Source organism: Scyliorhinus torazame, chromosome 4 (assembly GCF_047496885.1).
Source record: "Scyliorhinus torazame isolate Kashiwa2021f chromosome 4, sScyTor2.1, whole genome shotgun sequence".
Taxonomy (NCBI): Eukaryota; Metazoa; Chordata; class Chondrichthyes; order Carcharhiniformes; family Scyliorhinidae; genus Scyliorhinus; species Scyliorhinus torazame.
The window spans coordinates 272,061,411-272,075,030 of NC_092710.1; the positions used below are offsets into that span (position 1 = coordinate 272,061,411).

At 41.8% G+C, this 13,620-nt stretch overlaps 1 protein-coding gene across 2 annotated transcripts in view; it reads left to right on the top strand.

Moving 5' to 3' along the window:
* ibtk (inhibitor of Bruton agammaglobulinemia tyrosine kinase) overlaps positions 1 to 13,620 on the top strand; it is a 139,995-nt gene that overhangs the window by 95,247 nt on the left and 31,128 nt on the right. For both annotated transcript variants that reach the window (XM_072499802.1, XM_072499803.1), the window contains exons 19-21: positions 4,187 to 4,247; positions 5,793 to 5,920; positions 9,452 to 9,564. In XM_072499802.1, the coding sequence (XP_072355903.1) occupies positions 4,187 to 4,247; positions 5,793 to 5,920; positions 9,452 to 9,564 (302 nt within the window). The remainder of the gene's footprint in view (positions 1 to 4,186; positions 4,248 to 5,792; positions 5,921 to 9,451; positions 9,565 to 13,620) is intronic.

Below are 13,620 nucleotides of genomic sequence, written 5' to 3' on the forward strand. Positions count from 1 at the left end.
TAATGATTGGAAATAGAAGGAGAGGCATCCAGCCATGCACATGACACTAAAATAGACATAGTAAATAATTCTGAGGATCAAAGGGGCTTTCATGATCATCAGTCATCTCAAAAATGCTTTACAGCCAATTAAGTGATTTTGGTGTAGTTACTGTGAGAAACACATAGCGAGAATATTTGAGTAGGGATAGAGATGTTTTACTGCAATTGTACAGGGCATTGGTGAGGCTACACCTGGAGTATTGTGTGTAGTTTTGATGTCCTTATCTGAGGAAGGATGTTCTTGCTATGGAAGGAGTGGAGCAAAGGTTTACCAAGCTGATTCCTTGGATGGCGGGACTGTCATACGAGGAGAGACTAAATCAGTTAGGATTATATACATTGGAATTTAGAAGATTGAAAGGAGATCTCATAGCAACTTACAAAATTCTAACAGGATTAGACAGGGTAGATTCAGAAAGAAGTTCCTGATGGTGGGGGAGTCCAGAACTAGGGGTCTTAGTTTGAGGATAAGGGGTAAACCTTTTAGGACTGAGGCGAGGAGAAATGTCTTCACCCGAGTGGTGAATCTGTGGAATTCACAACCACAGAAAGTAGTTGAGGCCAAAATATCGTGTAATTTCGAGAAGGAATTAGATATAGCTCTTGGGGCGAAATGGATCAAGGGATATGGGGGGAAGGCAGGATTAGGGTATTGAACTTGATGATCAGCCATGATCGTAATGAATGGCGAAGCAGATTCAAAGGGCCAAATGGTCTCCTGCTTCTATTTTCTATGTTTATGTTTCTACGCACCCTCCCGGCGCCAGGGACCCGGGTTCAGTTCCTGCCTAGGGTGAATGTCTGTGTGGAGTTTGCACTTTCGCCAAGTGTCTGAGTGGGTTTTCTCCTGGTGTTCCGGTTTCTTCCCACAGTCCAAAGATGTGCAGGTTTAGCTGGATTGGTCACATTAAATTGCCCCTTAGTGTCCAGAGATGTGTGGGTTGGATGGAGTTGCAGGGATAGGGCAGGCACTTGGTTAGGGTGCCCTTTTGAAGGGTCGATGCAGACCCAATGGGCTGAATGGCCTCCCTCTGCACTGTAGTGATTCTATGAGTTAGGATCCTGGAATTCCCCATCTAATACCATTGTAAGAGCACCATCACCAGAAGTATTCTCGTGATTCTAGGAGAAGGTCCACCACCTTCTCACAACAGCTAGAGATGGGCAATAAATGCGCATTGCCTGTGTAACCCAAAACCTTAAGAAACATTTTAAACTGTAACAGTGGATCTTTTATAGAACGTTAGGAAGGCTGAGGCTGGAGTACTGTGGGAACTTTTAGCATTTTACCTAATGGAAAGATGCTGAAGCAGTAGAAAGGGTTCAGCACAGATTCAGTCTGATGCTGTCTAGTACGAGGAAATGCAAATGCACAAAGACTTGAAAAATTAAGTGCTGACCCTTGTTCTGCTATTAACACATTGTACTATCTGACCTTTATGTCTCCATTAACACCTGCCTTAGACTTTAACACTAACATTAATACTCCTTTTGTCTTGTGTCCATGATATCTTTGGCATTTAATGTCTTCTGAGCTCCAACCTATTCCTGACCACCCTTGCTTCATATCTTTGACCCCTTCTCTTCAGCAGCATAAAATCCATCACATTTCCACCTCTCTTCAGCTCTGAAGCAGTCAGACAGACTCAAAACATTAACTCCGTTTCTCTTTCCACAGATGCTGCCAGACCTGCTGCGGTTTTCCAGAGTTTCCTGTTTTTATTTGAAAAAGTATGATTGTGGTGATTGTGGGCGATTTGATAAAGATGTTTAAGATTATAAAAGGTCTGATAATTTATATGGATGCAGGCTTTTAGAAATTTGTACACAGTGAATTGAGGGGCGTGGAGTTGGTGGTTGAAGCAGAGGTCATTGGGTAGATATCACCCCATGTCTTTGTGTGGTTTTGCAGCAATATGCCAGTGCCTGATGTTATTGATTGAAAACATAGATCTTTGAGGGCTGGGTCTCATTAGCATAAGACTGGTGGGCAGAAAAAAATAGGCTTACTGGTTCTGCATAACTAATATTGGGCAGCCTAGCCAGCTTCTAGGCCTGGTAAAAGTGGGAGTCTGCCCTTTGAAGGCACCGTGGTGGAGTCTGAAGAGATGTATCGGAATCTGGTATAAGGGATGGGAGCATTTGAAGGGGGTCTTAAAGGTAGAGAGGTAGAAAGATTCAAGCGCATGGAGCCTATTGGAATGGGAAATGGATGCACAAGGAACACAGAGTTCTAATGGTAGGGAGGGAGGAAACCACAGAAATCTGAGCATAAAGATGAGAATTTTAAATTCGAAGCCCCACTCTTCAGCCATCTATGGTTGCACTCTTGCTTTCCTTCCCGAAATGTCTTTACTACTAGTCTCCTCCTTGTGAGACTTTGTTAGATCTCACCTCCTTAAACAAGCATTTGGTATTCTCTGCTAAATGATCCTTTGGTTCACAATCTATTCTTCTAATTACAAAATTATTTTCTGTGCTTCAACTTGTTGCAGAGGTGGAAAATAAGTGATGTTTCTATGTTTATTGTGAAATGTGTGTTATCTAAATGTAACGTGAATAGAAAGTCATTGGATTTGTTGTATCTCCTAAACCACGGTGTGTCTTAACCCGTATACGGTGGACAAATGACTACAAGTCTGTTTCCTGAAACAATTCAATATTTATTCACCATCACACAATTGTTAGAGTTATTCAATCACACACACATACAACACAAGTTAAACTACAAAGCTAGTACGCACAAGACCTCAACTTCACTTCCAAGTGACTGGCGTGTACCAGGCAGATATGACCTTTATCTGTGACCTGCAGTCTTGTAGTTATCGACGGTTAGTTGTTGGTTTTCTTCATCCTTGACTCTGTTCTTCCTTCTGCTGGTGTCGTGGATGGTCTTCTTCTTTGGCCAGTGAAGGGTCACCGTTGTTGGTTGCTGCTGCAGAGAGATTCTAAGGTGGTGCAGCACCTTTCAACCTGCTTGGATTTTCGTGCCCTTTGGTGAGCGGTCTCTAGGTCATTCTCAATCAATTCATATGGGCTTGATCACCCTGATCGATCAAGTCCAATCAGGGGCTACCACATTGATTTTGTGGTGGGCACTCAGTGGCCATGCCTGGAAGTGTTGGGGGCAGGTAGTGTGTCGGGTAAACAAGTGTGATTGACAGGATAGTTCTATTGTTCCTGGGATGGCCTGGAGGTGGTCTTTTTCCTGGGCTGTTTAAAAATGTCTGAGCTGCAGCTTTTGTGTATCTGCAAACTGCAGCCTGTCTGTCCCTGACTTTGACCATTTTTCCCAGCGTTCTTTGCGGGAGGCCATTTTAGGTGGCAACAGATTGGACGTACTCTGGTCTTGGCCACCAGCTGGAGAGCCAGTGAAATCCCACCTGCCAAGAGCTGGTAGCTAATTGGAATTGAAGGGTCAGTCACGAGGGGACACAAGTTCAAGGTGACGGTCAGGACGTTTGGGGGGATGTGAAGAAAATCCTTTTTACCCAGAGGGTGGTGACGGTCTGGAATGCACTGCCTGGGAGGGTGGTAGAGGCAGGTTACCTCACATCTTTTAAAAAGTATCTGGATGAGCACTTGGCAGGTCATAACATTCAAAGCAATGGGCCAAGTGCTGGTAAATGGGATTAGGTAGATCGGTCAGGTGTTTTTCACGTGTCGGTGGAGATTCAATGGACCAAAGGGCCTCTTCTGCACTGTGTGGTTCTGGGTACCACATCTATTTGAGGCCTTTAATCGAGGCGGGAGCCAGGCATAGGTGAGTGATGGTGGAAAGAGTGTTGCGAGATGGGGTCATGGGGAGTGGAGCAATAGAAGGTGGTGGCTTTCAACCCAACCCCAAGGGGTTGCCCCCAACCCCTTTTCCCGAGGCTGGATCCCTCAACCAAAATTAAGTGCTTTTGAGTGAGTGAACTCAGGAACCCACAACAAATATGGCAGGGTTTGCTTGTGCTCCCTGCATGGCGAGCCAACCTTGAGTAAGGGCCTCAATTTGTGGCAGCTTGGGAAGGCTGCACATAGGACCTCCTACTGTGGACTTGATCAGGGTGAAGGTGGGTAAGCACAGTATCTATTTTGACGCATGCATACCTAAGAAGGAGGGATATACATCGAACATTGCTACTGATTTTTAATTTCAGATCTCTGGACATTCTTAGTGATGAAGTGCTGAAGGAGCTCTCACTTGCTTATAGGAATATGGTAAGAATTCTCAGACCTATTTATAGCATTTGCTACACTAAACCTCTTTGTTAGATTGACTTATCTCCTAGAATTATCAGATGTACTGACTTGCAAGCGAATGTGCACACTATTGTAAAGGGTAATTCTGGTAATGCCCTATGGGAGCTGTTTGCTGCTGATATAATTGTAGTTTCTGAATACAAGGGCAGTTCTACAATGGTATTTGTATAGTGGAATAAGAAAACAAGAACTTGCATCTATATAGTGCCTTTCAAAATGTACCCAGGTGCCCCCGAGCCTACAATCACTCTAGTAAACTAGGCACATAGTAAGGTCCTAGAAACAGCGGTTAGACAAATGACCAATAATATGATTCAGCACATTTGGTTGAGCATGACACACTCAATTATCCTTCCCTTTGAATATTGTGGTGAGATCTTTAACATGCACCTGTGAGGACAGCTGGGGATTTGGTTTAATGTCTCATCAAAAAGGTGAAACCTCTGTCAGTACAATGCTCCCCAAATACTGCATTGAAGTACCAACCTAGATTATTTCCTTCAGTCTCTGGGGAGTGAGACTTGAACACCTAATCTTCTGGCTCAAAGGCGAGTGTTCTTTGACAGCACCATCCAAACCTGCAAAACCAGAAGGTAGCAGATACTTGGAAATACCACCCCCTCCAAGCCACACATCATCCTGACTTGAGATTATATTGCCAATCTTTTACTGTCGCTGAATTAGTATCGTGGAACTACCTACGTCATGTGGATTGCAGCAGTTCAAGAAGACGACTCACCATCACTTTCTCAAGGGCAATTATTGATTGTCAATAAATACTAGCCTTGCCAGTAATGTTCACATCCCATGAATGAAATGAGTCGAAAGCTGAAATTTAAAATAAATAACGTCTTCATCCACATTGTCCTGTCCTGAAATATCAGTTTCTCCGCTGGCATGCTATCCAGCAATAATATGTAAATAGTTGTCTAAGATGATCTGTAAACACTTGAGAGAACTATTGATTGAATTCTGTACCGGTTATTTTTATATAAAAGCAAGATACTATGGATGCTGGAAATCTGAAATGACATAGAAAATCAGTAGGTCTAGCAGCATCTGTGGAGAGTCATACGGACTCGAAACATTAACTCTGTTTCTCTCTTCACACATGCTGCCAGACCTGCTGAGTCTTTACAGCATTTTCCATTTTAATTTTGATATACATTGATCATATGGCTGCTACTATATATTAACTTTATTTTGGTTTAATATAAAAATAGATCTATTGTGTTATTTGTCAAATGCCTATTATTTCCTGAGTAGCTATATTTATTATTTTGAGATATTTTTAAAATGCGACATTAATGTTTGTACATTGGGGGGGACTAGTGAATCATTTTGTTAATCTCACTAGTTTCACTCTTGCAGATTAGGAAAGTTGTAATATTGTTGATTATTACAACCAGCAGTACCAAATTAAGAGATAATTTGTTATTTTATGTATTTCCTTGGTAAGTTTAGAGAACAGAAATCTGAAACTTCAGAGTTTTAAAATTATAGATTCCAGCCATGCAAAAAAGGATCATCACCCCTTATCCAAGTGGCCCAGACATCAGTTTCCTGGGCGAAGAAATTGATGATAACTCTATAGTCAGTAAAATTGAATTGGACCTTGAACAAACTTCTAAGTAAGTGAGACCAGGTTTTGATAATACTATGGGTTTTCCTCATCGCTGCTATCTGAAAAAGAATGATGTTGCTGTATGTATAGCCATGTTGGTTGTGACTTCTGATAAATCTGTTCATATGCAACTTGATTTTTAAACTAATTTGCTCAAATAGATCAAACAAAGGCAGTGTCTACTTAAATTGTTGGTAATTCTTTTAAATTAGCAATTAGAAAACATCTTTAATGGTTCAATAGTGAAGGCAACCATAATACATGGCTGCAGGAAATACAGCAAATATTGGCGATAGCCATCTGTTATGATTGATCTGTGCCTGTCCATTTATGCCTAACAGTAGTCTTTATTGACAGGTTTTTTAAAAACCAAGCTGACCTCTTGACTAATTCTGTAGAGGTGGCACAGTAGCACAGTGGTTAGCACTGTTGCTTCACAGTGCCAGGGTTCCTGGCTTGGGTCAGTGTCTGTGCGGAGTCTGCACATTCTCTCTGTGTCTTCGTAGGTTTCCTCCGGGTGCTCCGGTTTCCTCCCACAAGTCCCGAAAGACGTGCTTGTTAGGTGAATTGGACATTCTGAATTCTCCCTCAGTGTACCAGAACAGTAAATTCGGGGATTTTCAAAGTACTTTCATTGCAGTGTTATTGTAAGCTTACTTGTGACACTAATAAATATTATTATTGACATTTTTCTTGATATCGTTGCAAGTGCACTCATAAAGGAACATGTTCGAATTCTAATGTTGTATTGATGCAGGGTACAGCATTGGTAACTGTTGCTGTCTGCATATGCATTTGTAAACCTGCTTTATGCTTAGCACGTTATAAGGAACGATGAAATTGGCGTTTCACTTAAGGTAAGTAGTTAGATTCATTTCTGAGTTAGACCAGCTGAGCTAGCAGTGGTGTTGAGCTTAAACTTTACTATTATACTTTATTATTTAACTTGAATTAGTAGCTACTTTGCACTGAATCTTTTAGATTTCTGGATAAACTCTCACAAAGGAGTTAATTAGAGTTTAATGTGTGAGTAGGCTAAGATTATAAACCTTAAATAACAAAGAGCATGTAGCTTTTTGGTTCTTTAGATCTGGTTTCAAGCCCAGGTATTGGAAGTGGGTAGCACTGTTACTTCACAGCTCCATGGTCCCAGGTTGGATTCCCGCTTGGGTCACTGTCTGTGTGGAGTCTGCACGTCCTCCCCATGTCTGCGTGGGTTTCCTCCGAGTGCTCCGGTTTCCTCCCACAAGGCCCGAAAGACGTGCTATTAGGTGAATTGGTCATTCTGAATTCTCCCTCTGTGTACCTGAACAGGCGCCGCAATGTGGCAAATAGGGGCTTTTCACAGTAACTTCATTGCAGTGTTAATGTATGCTACTTGTGACAATAAAGATTATTATCATTATTATGGGTTCATGTACCAACACCCCCTCAGCAACTTTATACTAATGTTCCAACATACTGAACTGCCATATTATAGAACCCAGTTTGCATAATCCATTTTACACTGCAAACAAAGTGAAGTATCTTAATTTATGCATCAAACAATACCATTTAGTGGTATGGGAACTTCGTAGTCAAGCAATTGGTTCCCAAATTATAGCACAAAACAGCATTGCACTCAATACTTTCCAGACATTTCTGAAGAAGTAAATATCAGATTGGAGAATTATTGAAATCTAAGATATAAGCTATCCCTGGAGCATATGGAAGAAACCTGTATTTGAGGAAAGGGCTCACTGACTTTGAGACATCTGTGAAAAGGAAAAAACTAAATTTAGAAATATATCTTTATCACCAAACATTTGTAAGCTGCTTCTTGCTTTACTTGAAAATTCAAGAGTCTTCCATAATCCCACAGTGAGATCACGTGGTGAATTCTCCACCATAGCACAAATTAACTCCAGCCTCCCGGATTGCCTTGATTCACTACAGTTCGCCTACCACTGCAACAGGTCCACTGCAGACGCCATCTCCAAGGCCCTGCACTCTACCCTGGAACACCTAGATAACAAAGACACCTATGTCAGACTCCTATTTATCGACTACAGCTCAGCCTTCAATACCATCATTCCTATGAAACTCATCTCCAAACTCCATGGCCTTGGCCTCGGCTCCTCCCTCTGCGACTGGATCCTGAACTTTCTAACCCACAGGCCACAATCAGAAAAGATAGGCAACAACACCTCCTCCACGATCATCCTCAACAACGGTGCCCCACAAGGCTGTGTCCTCAGCCCCCTACTATACTCCTTATACACCTATGACTGTGTGGCCAAATTCCCCTCCAACTCGATTTTCAAATTTGCTGATGACACCACCGTAGTGGGTCGGATTTCAAACAGTGACGAGACAGAGTACAGGAATGAGATAAAGAATCTGGTGAACTGGTGCAATGACAATAATCTTTCCCCCAATGTCAACAAAACGAAGGAGATTGTCATCTACTTCAGGAAACGTAGTGGAGAACATGCCCCTGTGTACATCAATGGGAACGAAGTAGAAAGGGTCGAGAGCTTCAAATTTTTAGGTGTACAGATCACCAACAACCTGTCCTGGTCACCCATGCTGACACTATAGTTATGAAAGCCCATCAATGACTACTTTCTCAGAAGACTAAGGAAATTTGGCATGTCAGCTACGACCCTCCCCAACTTCTCCAGATGCACCATAGAAAGCATTCTTCCTGGTTGTATCACAGCTTGGTATGGAGCCTGCTCTGCCCAAGACTGCAGGAAACTACAAAAGGTCATGAATGTAGCACAGCCCATCACGCAAACCAGCCATTGACTATAATTCCCGCTGCCTCAGAAAGGCAGCCAGCTTAATTAAGGACCCCACGCACCCCGGACATACTCTCTCCCACCTTCTTCCGTCAGGAAAAAGATACCAAAGTTGAGGTCACGTACCAACCGACTCAAGAACAGTTTCTTCCCTGCTGCGATCAGACTTTTGAATGGACCTACCTCGTATTAAGTTGATCTTTTCTCTGCACCTTGCTATAACTATAATATTATATTCTGCAGTCTCTCCTTCCTTCCCTATGTACGGTATGCATTGTTTGTACAGCATGCAAAAAACAATACTTTTCACTGTATACTAATACATGTGATAATAATAAATCAAATCAAAATCTTCTCAGCCGCATGTTCCACAGTGGCACACTGACACCAGCAGCGGTGTTCGTGTTGCCGGAAAATTGGATTTCCTATTGTGGCCAATCCATGCTGCCAGGAAACCCTTGGGCAGGCATGCGTGCCAGCGCAACGGAGAATCCCGATTTCAGAAAATTCACCCCCACAGTTTTATTAAATACTTGTTTGTGTTTTTTAGTTAAATTAATTAGTTCTATAATCTTGAGCTTAAATTAGCATGATTTACAACTGTTCATTCCAAAGACCAACAAGTTACTGCAACTCTTTGCTTTTTATATATTTAGATAAGTGAATGTGGAGAAACCTAAATTTAATCCCACATTTTTTGTGTGAAGCTTGTGGCATATAAAGCAAGAGGCAAATTAAAATTGTTTTTGCTTTAGAGAAACGCTTCTCAAAAAGGCAAAAGCAAAGGCAAAAAAGAAGCAGAGACGGCGCTCGGACAGTTCTGGAGGATACCACTTATCTGATCTCATTCAGAGTCCAACTTCAGCAGGTAAGCCACAGTTGAAGTAACATAGTGAAGGAAGGGTGTGATCTGGGTTTGGGCTGCTGATCATTCAATGTCTGGCAGGTATATTTCCATTCAAAACTAAGATTATGCTGTAGTTCCGAGACTGAAAGGTTTAGACTTCAGATACACAAAACATGAAGGATTATCTTTTTTGAATGGAGCGGCAAGGGATTGAGAAAGGATTTTTTGGTTAGGATCCTGTCCTTTCAATCTTCAAACGTTGCCTACACCAGGTGACAATGTTCTTGGGAAGACATTTGTGAGGACCGAGTCAGACTTGCTTGTGATCCCCTCACCTTTTAAATATCTGTGAACACTTCTGAGGCTTTCATCTGAATAGCCAATACCCATAGACTAACTAGCCTTTAGGAACCGTACCCCAGAACAAGTCCACAAATATGTGAGAGGGGAGAAAGGTGGCTTGGGGAAGAATGTCTTCTAAGTGTGATGCTTTTGTCATTCTTTGAAAATGAAGAGCCCATGTACACAACAATATCCATAGCCCATAAGACAATGATGGTGGTGATGGTTTGTTTGATTAGGGAATTATGCTTATTTTGTAGCGGATTAGCTTGAAAAAGCTAGGCTGAGCAATGTTTCTGAGAAATGGTATGAATTGGTCTTTATGGCTCTGGCAGCGATTTAAAGGGAGAAAACAGAATTGCAGAAAATGAATCCAAATCAATTGAAATTTGAAATTGTATAGTATAAACCTTCCATCAGAAGTGCATTTATTTGTACCTTGCATTTGAAAATTTCTCCTTTGACTTCTGAAGGGACAGAATCTTGCTGGGATGGAGCTCTGTGGATGCTCAACAACCTTTTGGTAAATGGCAATGCTTCATGCCTGAACCTAACCATGTAGTTTGGGAAGATTATTCTTCATGGAAAACACTGAGCCTGGTGTCCACTCATCCACTGTTTAAACACATGAACATTCCATACAGAATTAGATACTAAGTTGGGTGGGTTTTTCATCCGGTTCCACACCCCAGTTATTGGAATCCCTTTCAACAGTCTTGCAATTTGATGAGTTTTTTCTACTTGATATTGTTCAGTGTTATATCATGCATCTTTTAGCTGCTAATTTATGGGTGGTATGATGGTGCTTTTTTAAAAATTAAGTATAGTAATGAGTGGGATTTTTATTATAAACTGATATTTTGTGGCATAGCTTATACTAGAGGATCAACTTTCTGCTAAATCTCTCTGGCACTTGTATATGTTCCTGTACTGTGGTATTCAAGATTTAGCATACCTGATGTATGCAGGAAATGGGAGGCAGCGCATAGTGTTTTAGAGATGATAATGAGGAAAGGCTTCCATAGAGTTGGGCAGTTGAAAGAGAAAATGGGAAAGTATTAAATCTAGGGGAGGATTGGTGTGGAGGAAGAAGGACTGCAGTTGGAAGGAAGCAGCAGGTTAGGGTTCGAATGTGGGTGGCTGGCCATGCGGATGGCTTGTAGGAGAATGCAGATTTGGGAACACGTATGTTACAGGTGGCTGGGTTCTGGCATGACGTGATTCCTGCTGGGGTGTGGTTGTGTATGGTGTTGTGTTACAGAGGAGGACATGAGGTTGACTTGCACTAGAGGGAGGAGAGGGGAAGTTGATGTCTGAAACTTTTTGCCAGATTTGGACCATTCAAAGAAGTTTAAAGACTGATGTAGTGTTTCTGATGTACACAGGGTAGCAGGAGAAAGAAGTTTGGATACTGGGGAAGGCCAGACATTTTGAAGAAGCTGAGAACTTTTGGGCTTGCAATTTATGGATAATACAAGAATCTGGGGGTCTGGAAGCACTGAAGAATGGGATGAGAGCCAGAGCACTGAAGAAGAAAAATTCAAGTATTGACCAGCTAGAAATTTTTGCATAGGTGTGCAGCAAAGTTTGGTACACAGGACAAATATTGCACAGCAGGTAAAGTGTGGGTTACAAAGAATACACAGATTAAGAATATAAAGATATATTTCCAAAGAGAAAATGCTGGAAAATCTCAGCAGGTCTGGCAGCATCTGTAGGGAAAGAAAAGAGCTAACGTTTCGAGTCAAGGTGACCTTTTGTCAAAGCTTTGACAAATGGTCACCTGGACTCGAAATGTTAGCTTTTTTCTCTCCCTACAGATGCTGCCAGACCTGCTGAGATTTTCCAGCATTTTCTCTTTGGCTTCAGATTCCAGCTTCTGCAGTAATTTGCTTTTATTTTATGAAGATATATTTAATTGACCAGTGAGCCAGAGTTCCTTAGCATGATCATATTGAGATCACTGCACATTCTCTCCGTGTCTGCGTGGTCTTACCCTCCAAAACCCAAAAAGATGTGCAGGGAGGTGGTTTGGCCATGCTAAATTGCCCCTTAATTTGCAAAAAAAATTGGATAATATACGGAGATCACTGCTTCCCTTGGACTAGTCAGGGATAGGTCCACCTAGTCAAAACAAAGCTGAAACTCTAAAGCAAAATACCATATTACTAAGTTCACTTCCAGCTTACTCATGCAACATGGCTGACTATAAATATTTTTTTAAATTATGAATTTGGAGTACCCAATTCTTTTTTTCTCCAATTAAGGGCAATTTAGCGTGGCCAATCCACCGACCCTGCACATCTTTGGGTTGTGGAGGTGAAACCCACGCAAACACAGGAGGATGTGCAAACTCCACATGGTCAGTGACCCAGAGCCGGGATCGAACCTGGGACCTCGGCATCGTGAGGCTGCAATGCTCACCACTGTGCCACCATGCTGCCCCTCTGTTTGACTATAAATATGACAAAATAGTCACTTGATAGTTCTAAACCTTTGGGAGTCCTACTAAAGATAGTGATACCAGCTCACCTTCCATATTGATTGCATGCCAAGCCTTTCATTCCATAATCAATTCAAAATACTTGTTGAACAGAGCTACAAATTGTCAATTAGTAGTAGATGAATGCAACAAGAGCTCTGCAAAAAACTGGTAGGTAGGAAACTACGTCGACAGGAACTGTTCTGTTTGAGCTTCAGAAGCAACTGAACGGTACAAAGTGGGAACACTTCTGGGCAAGGAAGGAAGAGTGTAATGCCGATCTGGTTAGGCTGCTGAGGAGAACACAAAGGAACAGACAAAGAACAGATCGGATCGAAGGAACTTCAGCAAAGCAGTGAGTAAACCTAGATGAATGTAGCGGAGGAATGTTGCCGTGTTTGATATAAATTGGGAGACGGGACATTTGCAGAAAATCTGGTAACAAGATCCACCCTACAATTTCAAATTGCATTCAAATACTCCAGCTTGATCCCCAGGTATTCCATAAGGGAGTGAACTTTCCAGTTACTTCCAACAGTTCCAGGCAACTCTGAGTAAGAATAAATATCTTATTTAGATTTATTTAATTTTTATTACAAATACTATTTTTTTAACTCCCGAGGTTTTCAGTAGATGGAAAATTAAAGAGGTAGCTCAACTTTATAGAACTACAACTATTTTATTCCTAAAATTAGTACCTTTCCAAAAACAATTGGGCAATTTGTTGCATCTGTTTTGTTTACTTGTCCCTAAATGCTTTTAATTTGCTTAGAATAACCAACTTAATACTGCTAATTTAAGCTATGTCATTTAACCAAATTATCTGGATTTTATTTGCCCTAAGAATGGTTAACATCTTGAGGTGTGATATCCTGAAATTATACTTTTTGTGATGATGGCCTTTGGTAGATATGATGCAATGGATGTACAGTTGATGCAAGCCTTTGTGATCTACATGTTAAGCCTTTACAAACATAGCCTTGGAGACTAGATTGTACAAGATTTACACAATAGTTTGGCTTGTCATGTCCTTGTGCCACATAATGCATCTTGTGCATCCTGGACGGTTAGAAATAGGGAAGATTGGGCAGCACGGTGGCGCAGTGGGTTAGCCCTGCAGCCTCATGGCGCCGAGGTCCCAGGTTCGATCGCAGCTCTGGGTCACTGTCCATGTGGAGTTTGCACATTCTCCCTGTATCTGCGTGGGTTTCGCCCCCACAACCCAAAGATGTTCAGAGTAGGTGGATTGGCCA